Raw genomic sequence first — 16,473 nt, 5'->3', positions numbered from 1 at the left:
AGATGCTGAGAGTATGGAAATGGTGTTGGGAAACTGTATACGGGCAGCTGAAAAGAGCCCTGTGTGTCCTTGCCTAGAAGGGGAGTGTGGAGACCTCCCCCTGGTGCCCTGAGAAAGGGAGAAATGGTTGGACATCTGTGGTTTTGAAACTGGACTCCTCTGCTCCTAGCAGTAGCTGGGGGGTTTTTTAGGGCAATGTATGAGAGTGATGCTCCTCCAGCTCAAAGCACTGTGAGCACAGGACAGCTGGGAACAAGGCTAATAGACAGACAAGCTGTCCTCACTCTGTACCAAGTGGCAGTGAATCTTTTTGTTTTTCAAGACTCACAGTAGAAATGCTGAGAATTTCTGCCTTTGAGGAACACTCCCCATGGGTGACAAGGACATCTAAAAGAAAATAAACATCATTAAAACTTCCCTAAAACTCTGTTTCTCAGCTGTCATTCTTTAGAGCAGGTAGTGAAGACACTGAAAAGCCATTCCACATGACGAATAGATTTTGTTTGACAGAAATTGTGAGTGTCAGAGCTGTTGACCCCTGTTCCCATGTTCCCACCACTGTGCAGAAGGACTGAGTGCTCTGGAGCCCATGGGCAGAGGTTTCTGCTCCTCACAGCACACTCAACCAGCATAAACCAGAGCTCATGCAAGGTGCCTGCCCAGTGATCCTCCCCAAAAAAGAGAGAAGTAATGTGGTGTTTTCAAAGAGAAATGTTACTTTCTTTTTCCTGGGAAGATCTCTCCTAACTTTTCAATGTCATTTCCTCCTTAAACAGTCCTGAAAGCCCAGTGGGACCACATGACCAACTGCAGCTCCTTCAACGAGTTCCTCCTCCGGGCATTTGCAGACACACGGGAGCTGCAGCTCTTGCACTTCTCGCTCTTCCTGGGCATCTACCTGGCTGCCCTCCTGGGCAACGGCCTCATCATCACAGCCGTAGCCTGCGACCACCGCCTCCACACCCCCACGTACTTCTTCCTCCTCAACCTCTCCCTCCTCGACCTGGGCTCCATCTCCACCACTGTCCCCAAATCCATGGCCAATTCCCTGTGGGACACCAGTGCCATTTCCTACTCAGCATGTGCTGCCCAGATATTTTCATTTGTCTTTTTCATGTCATCTGAGTATTCTCTTCTCACAGTCATGGCCTATGACCGCTACATTGCCATCTGCAGACCCCTGCACTATGGCACAGTCATGGGCAGCAGAGTTTGTGTCCAAATGGCAGCAGCTGCCTGGGCCAGTGGTTTTCTCTATGCTCTCCTACATACTGCTACCACCTTTTCAATACCACTCTGTCAAGGCAATGCTGTGGACCAGTTCTTCTGTGAAATCCCCCAGATCCTCAAGCTCTCCTGCTCAGATGCCTACCTCAGGGAAACTGGGCTTCTTGTGGTTAGTGCCTGTTTAGTCTTTGGGTGTTTCATTTTCATTGTGGTGTCCTACGTGCAGATCTTCACAGTCGTGCTGAGGATCCCCTCTGAGCAGGGCCGGCACAAAGCCTTTTCCATGTGCCTCCCACACCTGGCCGTGGTCTCCCTGTTTCTCAGCACTGTCATGTTTGCCTACCTGAAGCCCCCCTCCATCTCCTCCCCAGCTCTGGATCTGGTGGTGGCTGTTCTGTACGTGGTGGTGCCTCCAGCAGTGAACCCCCTCATCTACAGCATGAGGAACAAGGAGCTCAAGGAGGCACTGAAGAAATTGATCCAACGGGTACAAGGTCAGCACCAGTAGCTGTCCCACATTCATTCACTCACCAGGATATGCGGCATCAAGGGTGTGTGTTGTGCATTTATTTCTTTCTTACTTTTCTCTTTTACATCTACAGTAAAAAACAAAGAAAACTATCCAGTCCATGTCATGTCTCCTCTGGAATCTCTCCTTTGAATCTGACCCAGAGACCATGTTGAAACAGGAAGCCAGGCTTCCCCCTTCATCAGCAGAGGTGGGGGAACCTCAGAGCCCACTAGTTTGAGCTCCCTCGGATGCCCCCAGTGCAACGGGTTTCCCTTTGCAGTGTCTCTTTCAGAACTGACACCAAGGATGCTCAGAGGCCCAGAGCCAGGCTCAGATGAGCACTGACAGGGTGAGACCAGAAGTCCGATGTCCATTAAGAGAGCCCAGATCTCCTAGCCACACTCAGGGTGTGACCTCACACCCTTCTCCTGCGAGGGTGGCAGACAGCTGTCACCATGGGCTGGTCCTTTCCCTCTTCAGTGCTCCAACATTCACAGCGGAGTGGGAGCAGAAGGGAGGAGAGGCTGGATGCAGCTTGTGGGGACAGACCCTCTGCTCCTCAGGACCATCCCTACTACTCCCTACATCCTTACTGCCACAGCAGGCATATCCTTGCTGTAGCTTTGGAGTGGGGGTTGCAGCTTTCCTGGAGACTCGTCCACCAACAGCAGCAGGACTTTCTCTTTTCAAGGCTGTTCTCCTAATTTCCACACTGTCCTGCTGTGCTCTCGTGTGTGTACGTGGCCTAAGCGCTCCTGTGACATGGTGCTTCCTTGTGCATTTCTGTGAGCTCAGGCAGGACCAGGCCCTGGGCACCCTTATGCCAGACCTGGCCTCCAGAATAACATTCCCATAATAAAAGGCATTCTTCTGTGTGACATGCCTGAAGTCTGGCCTTTCTTCAGAAGATGGAGTCAAAAATATGTTCAAGGGATTGCACCACTGCAGGGTCTGCTGTTCTGCTTGCAAACTCCATGGGCTCTGGGGAATGGGCTCAGAGTCCCAGTGTGATCTGTTAGGGACCGAGGGTTGGATTCAGAGCTCGTTTCTCGGTGACCAGTGCCAGTGGAGGTGGGGAATGGTCTCTGAATCGCCTGTGCCAGGCTGTCCCACAGCTGACAGTGCTGATGAGAGATGCCCATCCTTCTGGAGGGCAATCTGAGCCCCCAGGAGAGCTCAGAGGATCTGCAGGGACAGTGTGTGCCTGGGGGTGGGCAGTGAGTGGAGCCTCACAAAGTGAGGGATGGTCCACAGCGGAGTAACCAGAAGGTAGAGCACTAAATCCAGGTATGTAGGGGGAAACGAGGGCTCTGCAATCCCCACAGAGGCAGTGGGGACCCAGGAGGCCCAGGGAAGGGGCACTGGAGAGTGATTCCTGCAGCCTCAGTGAAACACCACAGGCTGGAGCTAGTGCCCACCCAAACACATCTCCTGCCATTGCAGAGGCCCTGGGGTCACTCTGAGCACCTTCCATGAGCACAGACAGGTGCCAGCAGTATCAGTGGTGGTGATCCCTGTCCAGCTGGGTCTGATTCCTGCCCTGACCAGCATGGCCAGAGCTGAGTCAGGAGTCACCCTGTGGCCCCACAGCTCACTCACTCTGCAGAGCAGAGAGGGGCCCTGCGGGGAGCACAGGGCAGGGGTGCAGGAATGGCCAGGCCAGCACAGACACACTGACTTGGGAAAGGCTCTCTGGGGAGCAGGGATGCCCCAGGAGAGGAGCAGGGCAGCATTCAGAGTTAGAAAACGAGAATGAGAAACAGGTTTCTCTGGTCACCAGCTTGGGGCAGGCTGCTGTGTCCCTGGGGCAGCAGGAGCTGCCGGAGGGGCTGCAGGCAGACAGGGAGGGGGATCTGCTGGGCACAAGAGCAAGGGAGGCAGAGAGTGACCAGCCTCATTGCAAGGCCTTGAGCCCTCGACAGGGAGCTGCTGCCTTTGTCCTTGGGCCTGACCTGAGTTATGCCGTGGACACGCCTGTGCCTGGCCCTGCACCTCTCGGATCCTGACCTCACCTTGTCTCCGTGCCACTGAACCGACTCCCCGTTTCTGCCTTGGACCTGCTTCTGTACTACAGTCAATAAAGCCTTGGCAAGGGAAGCTGGGACTGAGCAGATCCCAGAGAAGGCTGTAGGTACAGAAGGTGACCATATATGTCCACAGCAGCAACCCTTGCCTGACAGACAATTTGAAGGTGCAAGGAGGGCTTCGGATTTGCACCCCCTACCCAGGTACCACTGCACAGAAAGTCTGATCTGGATGAAAAAGCAAGCGCAGGCACTGGGGTCTGATTTTATGATACACAGTTAGGAGAGCAGGCTTTTCTGTGTCAGAGCTCGAGTGTTTACGCACCATTTGTGACAGGGATCCTGCTACAAAGAGGATGTTGTCAGGAGCAGCAAGAGCAGGTCTGCTCCATGTGGGAAGCAGAGCCGGGAGCTGAGGGTGCCAGCAAGGCAGGCAGGGCAGTGCCCCACTGATGGGAGATGCCATCCCCCAGTGCCTGGAAAAAAAGAGCAGAGCAGGTTTGGGGATGGTAACCAGGGTCAGGCACAGTCCAGCGATCACCAGACAGGACTGTAGGGCTCCAACCAGCCCTGCTTGGTGTGGGAGGTTGGGCTGGAGACCTCCAGAGGTCCCTTCCCACCAAAACTCCCCTGAGACTCCATGAACTCTTGTTCCTCAAGCTCTGCTCTGGCATGGCTGGCACAGGGACAAGAGCACCTAGAGCAGGGTAGAATGAGTCCATCTGGGAGAGTGTCGGGGGGAAGATCCAAAGGTGCCTGGCTCAGCCCCGGCTTTGGAAAACTCCCTCATGCATCAGGAGAGGGTCGGTCTGCCTCTTCCACCATGCCCTGTGCTCCCCTCCCCTCAGCCAAGGTGGAGTCCAGCATCACCTGGGGACTCTCTTCCCCATGGGGAGCAGAGGAAGGGCCTTCCCCAGCCCCACACTGCCTTTCCCACCCCCAGCCTTTGCAGTTGCATGTGCCTGGCTCTGCCCACTTGCCTTCACCACAGTCACGGCTGCACTGGAAGCCTGTGAAAATCCCGGAGCTCCTACCCTTGACCTGGCATACACCCTGAACTTGGAGCCTGGCTGCCCACAAAGGCATCACCTGTCCAGCGCCCCAGCCGTGCAGCCAAGGACAGGGGTCTTTGCTCCAATTTCCCTGCTCCTCCCCGTGCTCTGGGCACCATTAACGCATGGGAGCTGCCTTCTGGCATTTTGCCTCTCCCAGGCCCTTTCCAACACAGCCCAGACCCTCCCCAGCTCTCCCCACATCCCCCGCCTTCTCCACAGCCCAGCCCAGTGAAGCAGCCCAGGCTGGGGTGGGCCCGTAACAGTGCCTGCTGCAGGGTGCTGCAGAGCTCAAGGCACTGACACTACAGCCCCAGCCCCTCTGCAGGGCACAGCAGCTGCTGGGGGGACAGGGAGGGGTGTCAGCCTCCCCATCAGCCCCACACCTGGGGGCCAGCAATGGCACAAGGAAATGGAGGCCAGGCACTCTGTGTCTCCACTGCTCTCATGACCAGAGATCCTTGACCCTGGCTGCCTGCAGCCCCTCTGGGCAGCCCCTCTCCCCAGCACAGCACTCACTGCCCACTCCAGGCACACGCTGGCCCTGCAGATCCCCTGTGCTCCTTGGGTGGTTCCATATCCCCTTCCAGCAGCATGGGCATCCCCCACCAGCCCTGTAATATGTGGGACAGTCCCTTGCAGACACCTCTTGACCACTCACCCTCTCCAGGGGCACTGGGCACCCACAAGGGACAGCTGAATCCAGCCCTCGTTCCCTAACGCATCACTCTATGAGCTGATGCCCCGTAGCCCATGCACAACCCAGGCATGGCAACAGGGCTTTTTTGGGTGCAATTCCCTGAGTGCCTTCCTGGCTCCAGTTTGGGAAGAAGAGCCCAGCCTTCAGGCACAGTACTGAGAATATCCTCTTTTATTACAGAGATGCTATCTGAGATGCCAGCTCTGACACAGTGAGGGGCAGATTTACAGAAGGCCTCTCAGTCAGACACATGGGGTTTGTGTCTCTGGAGAAGTGGGATGCGTTCAAACATTTGTTCACAAACATGACTGTCACAGAGAGAACACTCAAAACCAAAGAGTTGCCTGAGATGAATTGGAAATGATATGTGAAGAGAGATGTGCAGCTTATTGCTGCTGAACTACTACCACTTGAAGAAGTTTGCTGAGGGCCTCCTTGAGCTCGTTGTTCCTCATGCTGTAGATGAGGGGGTTCACTGCTGGAGGCACCACCGAGTACAGAACAGCCACCACCAGGTCCAGAGCTGGGGAGGAGATGGAAGGGGGCTTCATGTAGGCAAACATGACAGTGCTGACAAACAGGGAGACCACGGCCAGGTGCGGGAGGCACATGGAAAAGGCTTTGTGCCGGCCCTGCTCAGAGGGGATCCTCAGCACAGCAGTGAAGATCTGCACGTAGGACAGCACAATGAAAACGAAACACCCAAAGAATAAACAAAGACTAACCACAATAAGCCCAAGTTCCCTGAGGTAGGAGTCTGAGCAGGAGAGCTTGAGGATCTGGGGAACCTCACAGAAGAACTGGTCCACGACATTGCCCTCACAGAGTGGAACTGAAAATGTGTTCGCAGTGTGCAGTACAGCATTGAGAAAACCACTGGCCCAGGCAGCTGCTGCCATTTTGACACAAGCTCTGCTGCCCATGATGGTCCCATAGTGCAGGGGTTTGCAGATGGCAACAAAGCGGTCGTAGGCCATGACTGTGAGGAGAGAATACTCAGATGACATAAAGAAGACAAAGAAAAAGACTTGGGCAGCACATCCTGAGTAGGAAATGGCCCTGGTGTTCCACAGGGAATTGGCCATGGATTTGGGGACAGTGGCGGAGATGGAGCCAAGGTCGAGGAGGGAGAGGTTGAGGAGGAAGAAGTACATGGGGGTGTGGAGGCGGTGGTCGCAGGCTACGGCTGTGATGATGAGGCCGTTGCCCAGGAGGGCAGCCAGGTAGATGCCCAGGAAGAGCGAGAAGTGCAAGAGCTGCAGCTCCCGTGTGTTGACGAATGCCAGGAGAAGGAACTCAATCAGGGAGCTGCCATTGGACATTTTGCTATCTCCAGGCATGGGGGACTGTCCAAAGAGGAAAAGACATTGACAAGTTAGGAGAGATTTTTTTCAAGGAAAAATAATCCCCAGAATGTTCCAGTACTCATACAACCCCCCCCCCCACACACACACATTCCTTCTCTCTTTACTGAGAGGATCTTTGTGCAGCTCCCTTGCTTGAGCTCCACTTTGCACTGGCTGAGCTTGCCTTGAGGAGTAGAGACCTCTGCCCGTGGGCTCCAGAGGACTCAGTCCTGCTACGCAGGAGTGGGAACAGGGGAACGGCGGTGACTAGCCCTGACAGTCACAGTTCCTGTGAGGTGAAAGCCACTAACCATGTAGAAGAGCTTTTCAGAGTCTTCACTCCCAATTCTGAAGGATGAGGTTTGAGGAACAGAGTTTTAGGGATTTTGTAGGGATTTTATTTTCTTTTAGATGTCAGCCCTAGGCAGTGTTCCTCAAAGGTAGAAATCCTTGGCATTTCTACTGTGAGTCCTGAGAAAAATGGATTCACTGTCCCTTGTTGCAGAGGGAGGACATCTCATCTGTCTATTAGTCTCATTCCCAGCTGTCCTGTCCTCTCACCTCTTTGAGCTGGAGGATATTACCCTAAAAAGAAACCAGTCCCTGCTGACTGCAGAGGAGTCCAGGTTCAAAGTGCAGGTCTCCAACCTTCTCACCCTTTCTCAGGGCCCCTGAGGGAGGTCTCCACAACCCCCTTCTAGCCAAGGACACACAGGGCTCTTTTCAGCTGCCCACTTACACCCTCCCACGACCATCTCCATACTCTCAGCATCTCTGCTGCTCCTTCATTTGTCTCTCAGATATCAAGAGATGCTACGAGACATCTGTGCCTTGCTGGAGGGCAGCTCACAGCCTGGCAGCACAACAGAGAGAAACAGTCAAAGGACTGTCAGGACTGAAGGTGGGCTCTCCTTAAGGGATAGTTAGCTCATTTCCCAACCCCACGCACTGCATTTCCTGGAGCCGCACAGCTTAGAAGGGGGCTGGGGAAACCTCATTCCCATGCAGATCCCTCTGTTCCACAATTTGCAGCCTCGGTGTCTGAACTGCAGCTGAAACCACCCTAACCCCAGGGAGCTCAAAAGCAAGAACAGAAGCATCATGGAGAGGAGGAGAAACAAGGAGCAACACCATGATCCTGCTGCCAAGGCAGGCAAGGAGAGAGAGGCAGATGGGCAGTCAGGAAAGCCTTCACCTTATCCAGCTGGGCATGCCACCTCAAAGACGGTGACATTGCAGGGCAGTCGCTCTCAGCCCCTTTGTCCAGCAGCATGAAATGAGCCCGTGGCAGGAGAGAGGCCCCTCTCCTCTGGCAGAGGTCTGGCTGCAGAACAGGACGCTCATGCCCTGGACCCCATGGCTGTCAGGGCAGAGGCTCTGCTGGGTGGAGGGGAGACACAGGGGGCTTGCTCAGAGGAGGGTGTCTGCATTGGAGGGACTGACCATGGCCACAAAGGTGCTGCTGGATGTGGAGCTGAAGGGGCTTGCTGAGGTTTCTCACAGACCTATTAATCTCTCAGAGTAAAGGGTTAGGACTCTCAGGTCCTTACCAAAACAAAACCAAAAAAAGCAACCCCCCCCGCCCTTTCCTTCACTCTCTGCCAAAATTAGGGACCTGAAAGCACAGACACTAGAAGGAAAGCTCCTTCTCTTTCAAGTAGCCCTTTTCCTGACATTCCTCTTGAAAAGCTGGGGGTTGCTCCTCCCACCCAAAGCTTTGTCCTGCAGCACCATAGGGAGCTCCCCGGGCAGGCGGAGTGCTGATTCTTGCAGGCGGCAGAGTCACTGCCCTGGGCACACAGCACCCTGGGGCGCAGGGACACTGCTCTGAATTACAGCCCTGGGCAGACCAGTGTGCACACCCCGGCTTCACACCCGTGCAGGGTCCCTGGAAGAAGGGAGCAGCATGTCCTGTCCCTCTGCCTGTGTGTCAGGGAATCCCTCCTTTGAAGCAGCTCCTCCTCTGCTTATGCACCGGAGGAGCCGTGAGAATGATCCTTAAAAAGCCTATCAGTCATGGGATGGGATGGATTCAGAAGACCCCTCCAGGAACCTCAGTAGCATTGCCCTGCAGCCAGAGACTTACCATGCCAAGGGCTGTGAAGATTTCTCCCACAAGCAGCTCTCCTCTCTCCTCCCACTCCACACTGCCTTGCACTTCTCTCTGCCTTCTCTCATCTCATGTCAGCAGCAGCAGGCAGTGCCCGCAGCCCTGCTGCTCTTGGCAGAGGAGCTGCTCCTGCACACAGCTGTGTCTGGGCAGTGCTGCCAGGTTGCCATGAGCTCCCTCCATCCCAGGAGCCTGGCCCCACTCAGAAGCAGAGGCCCAGCTGAAGACACAAATTTCTCTGTCCCTTGTGCTCCCTCCTCCTGGGAAATGTTCACTGAGGTAAACCAAAATAATCACTGATGCTCCCTCTCTAAACAGTGTAGAGAGAGTGATTCTAGCATTGCAATTTGTTTCATCAGTGGATGGTTATCTGCAAGAGGTGGAAATGTCCCACTCAGAAAGCCCCTATCCCCATCTCTTTACTAGGCAGGACACCTAGATGGGGACAAAAGCAGAGCTTGTTTCCCCATTGTTCAAGTATTGTTGCAGATGAGTCAGTCTGGGCTTCTTGGGCTGCTTTAGAAGGCCCTGGGCTGGCGTAGGATTCAGATCCTTCCTGTGAACTCCACAAAAAGCAGCCAGGAGGTGGGATCGCCCTTGCCCAGGCAGAAGTGAGCACAGCATGGATGTCTGCATGTGAGATCAGGAGTCAGCTGCTCACACACAAACACCTGGTGACACTGGAAGAGGACAGAGGTGGTGCAAGGCATGTGCCAGTGTCTGCTTGCTCTGATGGAGCAAGTGTGAGGCCTGCATCCTTCTAGAGCATGACTTGGGAGCCAGGTAGGGCATTGCCTTGGCCACCTGAAATGATACTCGATGCCCACTGCTCCCAGAGCTCCACTCACTAGGAAGCTGAGACACAGACAGATCCCGACATTGCAAACAGCTGATGTCATCCAGTGCAGACACTTGATTCAGTGACACAGCAGTAGGCCTGCAGGGCCATGTTGGATGCCTGGGGTGTCCAGCACAACCACAGGTCTCCAGCACATACAGCATGGGAGCTATAGGAAAGCCATGCCCCTTTGGAGTGGTTGCTGGGCAAGTGCCCCAGGGCATCTCAGGTTTCCTACCAGTGCCCAAACAACTGGATCCTACCACTGCCTTTAGGCCAAGTCCATCCGATCTACAGCCAAGCGTGCTTCATAAATGGGAGATGCACATCACACCAAGGTCTCTGCTCTAGTCTCTGCCCCTTAAAACCTTCTAGCTGTCCTCCCCATGAACCTCTTCTCACCCCTCAGATGATATGACATGGGAATGGGCTAGTGATGACCTCAGGGTGGCCAAATCACAGGCTGCCCAGGCCCAGGGACTTCTTCAGAGGCACCTTGTCCTGCCAGGAGATGGATTCACCTCTGTCACAGGCCCCAAGGTGCTACAAATCACCTCAGGCAGCAATCTCTGCTGCCAGGGCTGCACAGCCCAGCTCTGCTTCTCCCTTGCCTTGGGCACTGCAGGGTTTGCTCTCTTAGTGGGAACCTCCTTTCACCACTACATTGCCACCTGCTATCTACGCCAGCATGTCTCTGCTCTGAAGTGGGGCCATTGCACACACGGTGTCCTTGGCTCGTGGTAACGGGTGTCACCATTACAAATCTGTTCCCTGTGTCACAGTTGAGGCTCTGCAACCCAAATATACACAAGTGCATGCATCCTGGGGCACAGAGAGGAACAGATGGAGATGCACAAGCTGTCACAGGCCTGAAACATGGTTGAAATAACTGAAATGTGGTGGGACAGCTCGCATGACTGGAGGGCTGTGATGGCAGGGTACAAGCTCTGCAGGCAAGATGGCTAGGGAAGATGGGCAGGGGGGATGCCCTTGGTGTGAAGGGACATCTCAGATGTATGGAGCTCTTGCATGGGATGGACAAGGGTCAGGGCTCCAGAGAAGAAAAACAGCCAACAGTGGATGGGGGTTAAGTGAGGGACTGCTTGCAAGAGCCAGTCCCATACAAGTCTTTGGGGCTGGATGGGCTGCATCTGAGCACACTGAGAGGGCTGGCCTATATAATAACAAGGCCAGTCTCTATCGCCTTTGAAAGGTTGTGTAGGTCAGGGAGGTCCCAGTGGCCAGAAAAAGGAATAGGTTGTGCCCATCTTCAAAAAAGGCCACAAGGATAAGCCAGGGAGCTGCAGGCCCTTCAGCCTCACTTTGGTGAGGAGTGTGTCATGCAGCCAATCCTCTTGCCTCACATTTCTGGGCACATGAAGAATGTGCCTGGGAACAGTCAGCATGGTCTTACTGAAGACAAATCATTCCTGCGCAAGCTGATTGCCTTCTGTGATCAAAGACCTGTGATTGTGCAGGAGCAGAAAGTACTGGATGTCATTTACCATGATTTTAGCAAGGTGTTGGACCCTGTCTCCACAAATATTCTTGAATACAAGTAAGGCTTTACGATAAGATGGGTAGAGAACCCAGTGGGTAAAAAAGCTGGTTGGATGATCGAGCTCAAAGGGCTTTTTGGTGTGGGTCATGCTTTACCAGAAAGCCAGGTAAATGTGGAGTATGCAGGGGTCTGTATTGGGACCTGTCCTGTCTAACAGGTTCATCAGTGACCTGGAGCATGCAACTCTCATCACTGTTGTAGATGGCACCTAATCAGGAAGAAGAGTCATTTGTTTGAGGGCTGCCATTCAGAGGGACCTCAGCAGGCAGGTGGAATGGGCTGTCAGGAATGTTGTGAAAGTGCAGGTCCTGCACCTGGGGTAGACCGACACCCTGCAGTGATTAGGCCTGGGGAGTGCCTGGTTGGGCAGCAGCTTTTTGGAAAAGGACCTGGGAGTCTTTGTGGGCAGGCAGCTGAACATCAGCCAGCAGCGTGCCCTAGAAGCAAAGGAGGCCACAGTGTCCTGGGCTGCATGAACAGCAGCACAGCCAGGAGATCAAGGGAAGTGATTAGCCCCCTCTACTCAACACTCGTCAGAGCCCATCTAGATACTGCATCCAGCTGGGCTCCCTGTAGAACACTGTTGATCACATGGAGTGAGTTCAGTGGCAGGACCCAAGGTGGTTGGGGGCTGGAGCACTTGCCCTGGGAGGAGAAGCTGAGGGAACAGCTTTGTTCAGTGCAGAGAAGGGAAGGTTTCTGGGGGAACTCATAGCAGCTTCCCAACCCAAGGTTGGCACCAATAAAGAACAAGGCTTTTACAGCAATTCATGGCAGGAGAATGAGAAGCAACGGTCATAAACTGACACAAGTGCAGCCAAAATTGTGGATAAGGAAGAAAAATCAGTGAGGATCCTAAAGCATTTGAAGAAGGGTCCAGAGAGGTTATGGACTCTCTGTTCTTGGAGGCTTTCAGGACGCAGCTGGACAAAGCCCTGAGGAACTTGGTGTGAATTCAGTGTTGATCCCTATGTGAGCAGGAGGTTGGACTAGAAACCCCTCAAGGTCTCTTCCGACCTGAATGATTTGGTGATTTTGTCATCTCTGGCAATAGCTACTACAATTCTTGCAGTCAGGAATTCTTTTCCTGCACAGAGGTTAGCACCTGACATGGCCTCCCCAGAGCCAGGCTCTCCTAGTGGTGTGAGTTGCCTCTTGGGCCTGAAAGGTTTTAAGGTCAAGGGTTAGTTATGAGTGACTGCTTGTCCAGAGCGAGCCCTCTTCACAGCCTACAACACCTGCACATTACAACATGATGCCAAATGAGTATGACATATGCAGAAAGTCACGGTAGGAGGGTGATTGCACTCTAACACCCATGAGGTCCTTTGCTGATCCAAAAATATCCAGAAGGATTGGAAGAGCCTTAAACCTCTTGGGCACACATAGCTAATGCTGACTTTGTCACTATGGGAGGCTGAGGGAGCTGGGTTTGTTCAGCCTGGAGAAGAGAAGGCTTTGGGCAAACCTAATAACAGCCTCCCCATACCTACCAGGATGTCACCAAGGAGATGGAACCAGCCTCTTCACTGCTGTGCATGATGTGAGGGTGAAGGTCAATGGGCATTAGCCGAAACAAGAGAGGTTCAGGCTGGGTGTAAGGAGAAACTTTTAACCAATCCAGACAGCCAAGCACTGGGGCAGGTTGCCCTGAGAGGCTGTGCCATCTCCATCCTCAGAGGTCTCCAAGTCCTAAATGAGTAAAGCCCTGAGCACCCTGATCGGACCTCATAGCTGACCATGCTGTGAGAAGGAGGTTGGGCCAGAGACATCCTGAGGTCCCTTCCAGATGGAATGATTCTGCATTTCCTTCCGCCCCAGGTCTTCTCTTGACCTTGGGAAAACATTCAGCTTGCCTGTGATCATGGAAGCAGATCCCACAAAAGTATGACCAGATCAACTGCATGCTCCTTCTCCTGCTTTAGTTAGAGTCATGCAGATTCAGGACTGCTTAGCAGCTACCCACAAATAACCTTGAATTTTCTTTTGCTTTGCCTTTTATTGCATTTTTCCCTCTTTTCCACCTTCCAAATTCTTCTCTTTTAACATCCTGATACCCTCCCATGCTGTCAGCCAGTCGCAGTTTGCCCTGTCTCCATTGGCCCTGGATTTTCTTGCTTCATTCAGCTTTCTGAGATAGTTGCCATGGTGGTCCCTACCATTGCCAGCAGTCCCTTTAAACTGGTACCTCCTTTTATTATGTGTAGTGTCCTGCAGTTCCTCCTGCCGTTATGCTGTCAGAGGCACCGCAAGACAGGATGAGGCATCTGCACACACACCTTAACAGCTGACAGAAGGGAGCTTCAGTCCAGAGGGGCCTTGAGAAACTTGGGGATTTGGCCAACAGAAGCCTCAGGATGTTGTACAAGGAGCAGTGACAGGTCCTGCATCAGATGGCAGGACAGCCTATGGATCAGGACAGGCTGGGATATGACCGTCAGAGGAGTGACCCTGCGGAGAAGGGCTTGGACATTATGAGGGATGCTGTATGAGCCAGGGGTGCACGCTCACTGCAGATGAGGCCAGCTTCATACGAGGCTGCTTCAGGAAGAGTGTGTGCACCCAGACAAGTGGAATTATTATGCCCCTCGGCTCAGCACTGGTGTGGCTGCATCTGGAATAGTGTGTCCCAGGGTGGGCTGCCCAGTCCTGGAGGAATGGGAAGGAAGCAGAGAGGGTCCAGAGGAGTTATCGTTCTGAAGCACATGGCTCATATGGAGAGGCTGAGGGACATGGGTTTCTTCAGCCTGGTGAAATGGAGGCAAAGGGCAGCAGTATAAAAGGCACGAGAAGGGGAAACCAGGCTAAAACGGGAACTGACAACTGAGCTCCAGGGCAATAAGGCAGCATACAAGAATTGGAAGGAAGGAGAGGCTGAAAAGGAGGATGTCAAAAACATTGTCCACCAAAGTAGGGATGGTGTTAGGGAAGCCAAAGCTCTCAGAGGGTAGACAGTTGCAAGGGACATCAAAAGCCTGAAGAAGAGCTGCTACTGCTTCAGTAAGGGTAAAGGATAAAAAGGAAAACGTTGGCTCTTTGCTGAAGGGGGCAGAGAATCTCGTAACAGCAGATGTAGGTAGGTCCGAGAAGCGCAGTGCCTTTTCGGCTTCAGTCTTCACCAGCAAGGTCTCCCTCACTGTTGTGCCTAGAGTCTGGTCTCCAGATGAGAAAAGCAACCAACAGTGCATGAGGTCTGAGTGAGGGACCTGCAAGAACTCAACCCCTACAAGTCAGTGGGATTGGAACGACTGCATCCAAGGACATTGAGAGAGCTGACAGCTGTCACAGTAAGTCTGTCCTCTATCGCCTTTGAAAGATGGTGGAGATGGGGTGAGGTCCCAATACCTGCAGAAAGGCAAACGTTACATCCATCTTCAAAAAAGGCCCAGAGGACAAGCCAGGGAAAGACAGGCCTTTCAGCCACAATTGGTGAGGAGTGTGTCATGGAGTGAGTCCACCCATTTTTGGGCACATGAGGGAGAAGAAGGTGACAGCGAAGAGTCAGCATGGATTTACCCAGGGTGAATTGTGCCTCACCAACCTGATTGCCTTCTATGATTAAATAACTCTATTTGTGGTTGGAGAGTAGAAAGTGTCTTTCAACTTGACTTTTGCAAGGTGTGTGAAACTGTCTTCCACAATATTCTTGTGGAACAGATTTTGGAAATTCACAGTCTAGATGGATGGACAACCAGATGTCTAAAGAACCTGTTGGATGATCAGGCTCCAAGGGCAGTGGTGAATGCGTAGTACTCTTCTTGGAGGCCAGGGAGAAGTGGAGCACGCAGGTGCCCTGTGACAGTGGAAGTAGACCAGCTTTCTTGTCCTCCTCCAGGCAGAATTATTCAGATGCAGGGCGTCTTGTCAGGAATCCCCAAGACCAGCCTGATCAATCCTTTACTTCACTTTTAATATCCGTGTTTTTTTTTTTCTCCCCCCCCTCCAAGTATGTCTTTTTTACCATCCTGATCTCTTGCCCTACAATCAGTCCATTCCTGCTTACCCTTAACCCATTGGGGCTGTTTTGGATTGTGTTTCTTCTTCCTTTGTTTTTTCTTTTTTTTTTTTTTTTTTGACACAGAGGAGCTTCAGTCCCGAAGGTTCTTGAGAAACTCAGGTGATTCGGATAACAGATACCTTATGGAGATTTACAAGAGAAGTGTCAAGTCCTGGGCCTAGGCGGGAAAGACCCTGTCCATGACGAGAGGTTCAGGGACCTAGGCTTCTTCAGCCTGCTGAAGTGGAGGCGAAGGGCAGGAGAGTAGGAGCCTGTGACTGCTTGAAGGGTGGTTTCAGAAATGATGGAACTTTTCTTGGTAGTGGTAAACAGGAGAAGAAGGATAAAAAGCCACAAACAGCAGCTTGTGGGGTTTAGATGTGACATTAGGAAAAGGAAATGTCACTTGTAGGACAGTGCTGTGGTGCAACAGGTCACCCAGAGGGAGTCTGTGATCAGCCCCTGGCTTTGTGTTTCAAGGCAAAGCAAGTGAGCACAGGAAGACATCAGGAAAGGCTGGGAGATCCTGGAGTGAGAGCAAGGTGGGGAAGCAGGTTGGGTGTGTACAGTGTGCAGGGAAACAGGCACAGGCATGGAAAAGCATAGGACAGCCTGTGGTGGAGATGGACAAAGGCACTGCCAGGGTTGAAAACTTCTAACAGAGCTAGGTCTCTGTCCTGTTGGCTATGGCTGTTGTCTCTGCCACCAAGGCCCATGAGAAGATGCCATTCCTTAAAGCACTGTGGCCTTGCTGCCTTCTTGTCCCTTCAGAGCCCAGGAGGGGATGTATTATGGTCCTGCACGCAGCATTGCACACCCCCACCCATGCACTGCCCCCAGGAAGAGCCCTGAGCAATACACGATGGAAAGGATCACCCTACCCAGGGGCTGGCTGTTAGTGCCTGGCTGCTCTGCCTGATAACACACATCCAGGTTGACTTGGCATCAGAGCCACCTGCACATTGCCTTTGCCTACCTGCAATCAGGGCCTCCAACTTTCTGCTCTAATCAGCCCCCGGGGAGACTTTGTTGGTAATTGCCCACAGTGGGACTCATTAACGCTCCAAGAAACTTGGGATTTGCTTCTGACTTCAACTTCTTGAGAGG

The 16,473-nt window shown here is 53.1% G+C and overlaps 1 protein-coding gene across 1 annotated transcript; it reads right to left on the bottom strand.

Annotated features, from left to right (window-relative positions):
- Nucleotides 1–5,900: 5,900 nt before the first annotated feature.
- Nucleotides 5,901–6,455, bottom strand: LOC135326948 (olfactory receptor 14A16-like; the record flags this gene model as incomplete). Its single annotated transcript, XM_064504590.1, has 1 exon — nucleotides 5,901–6,455. A coding segment is annotated over one exon (555 nt), but the record flags the coding sequence as incomplete, so codon positions are not given.
- Nucleotides 6,456–16,473: the final 10,018 nt, after the last annotated feature.

Source organism: Dromaius novaehollandiae, unplaced genomic scaffold (genome assembly GCF_036370855.1).
Source record: "Dromaius novaehollandiae isolate bDroNov1 unplaced genomic scaffold, bDroNov1.hap1 HAP1_SCAFFOLD_41, whole genome shotgun sequence".
In the NCBI taxonomy this organism is placed as follows: domain Eukaryota; kingdom Metazoa; phylum Chordata; class Aves; order Casuariiformes; family Dromaiidae; genus Dromaius; species Dromaius novaehollandiae.
Note: the sequence above shows the minus strand (reverse complement) of the source record. Positions and strands in the feature narration are given on the sequence as shown.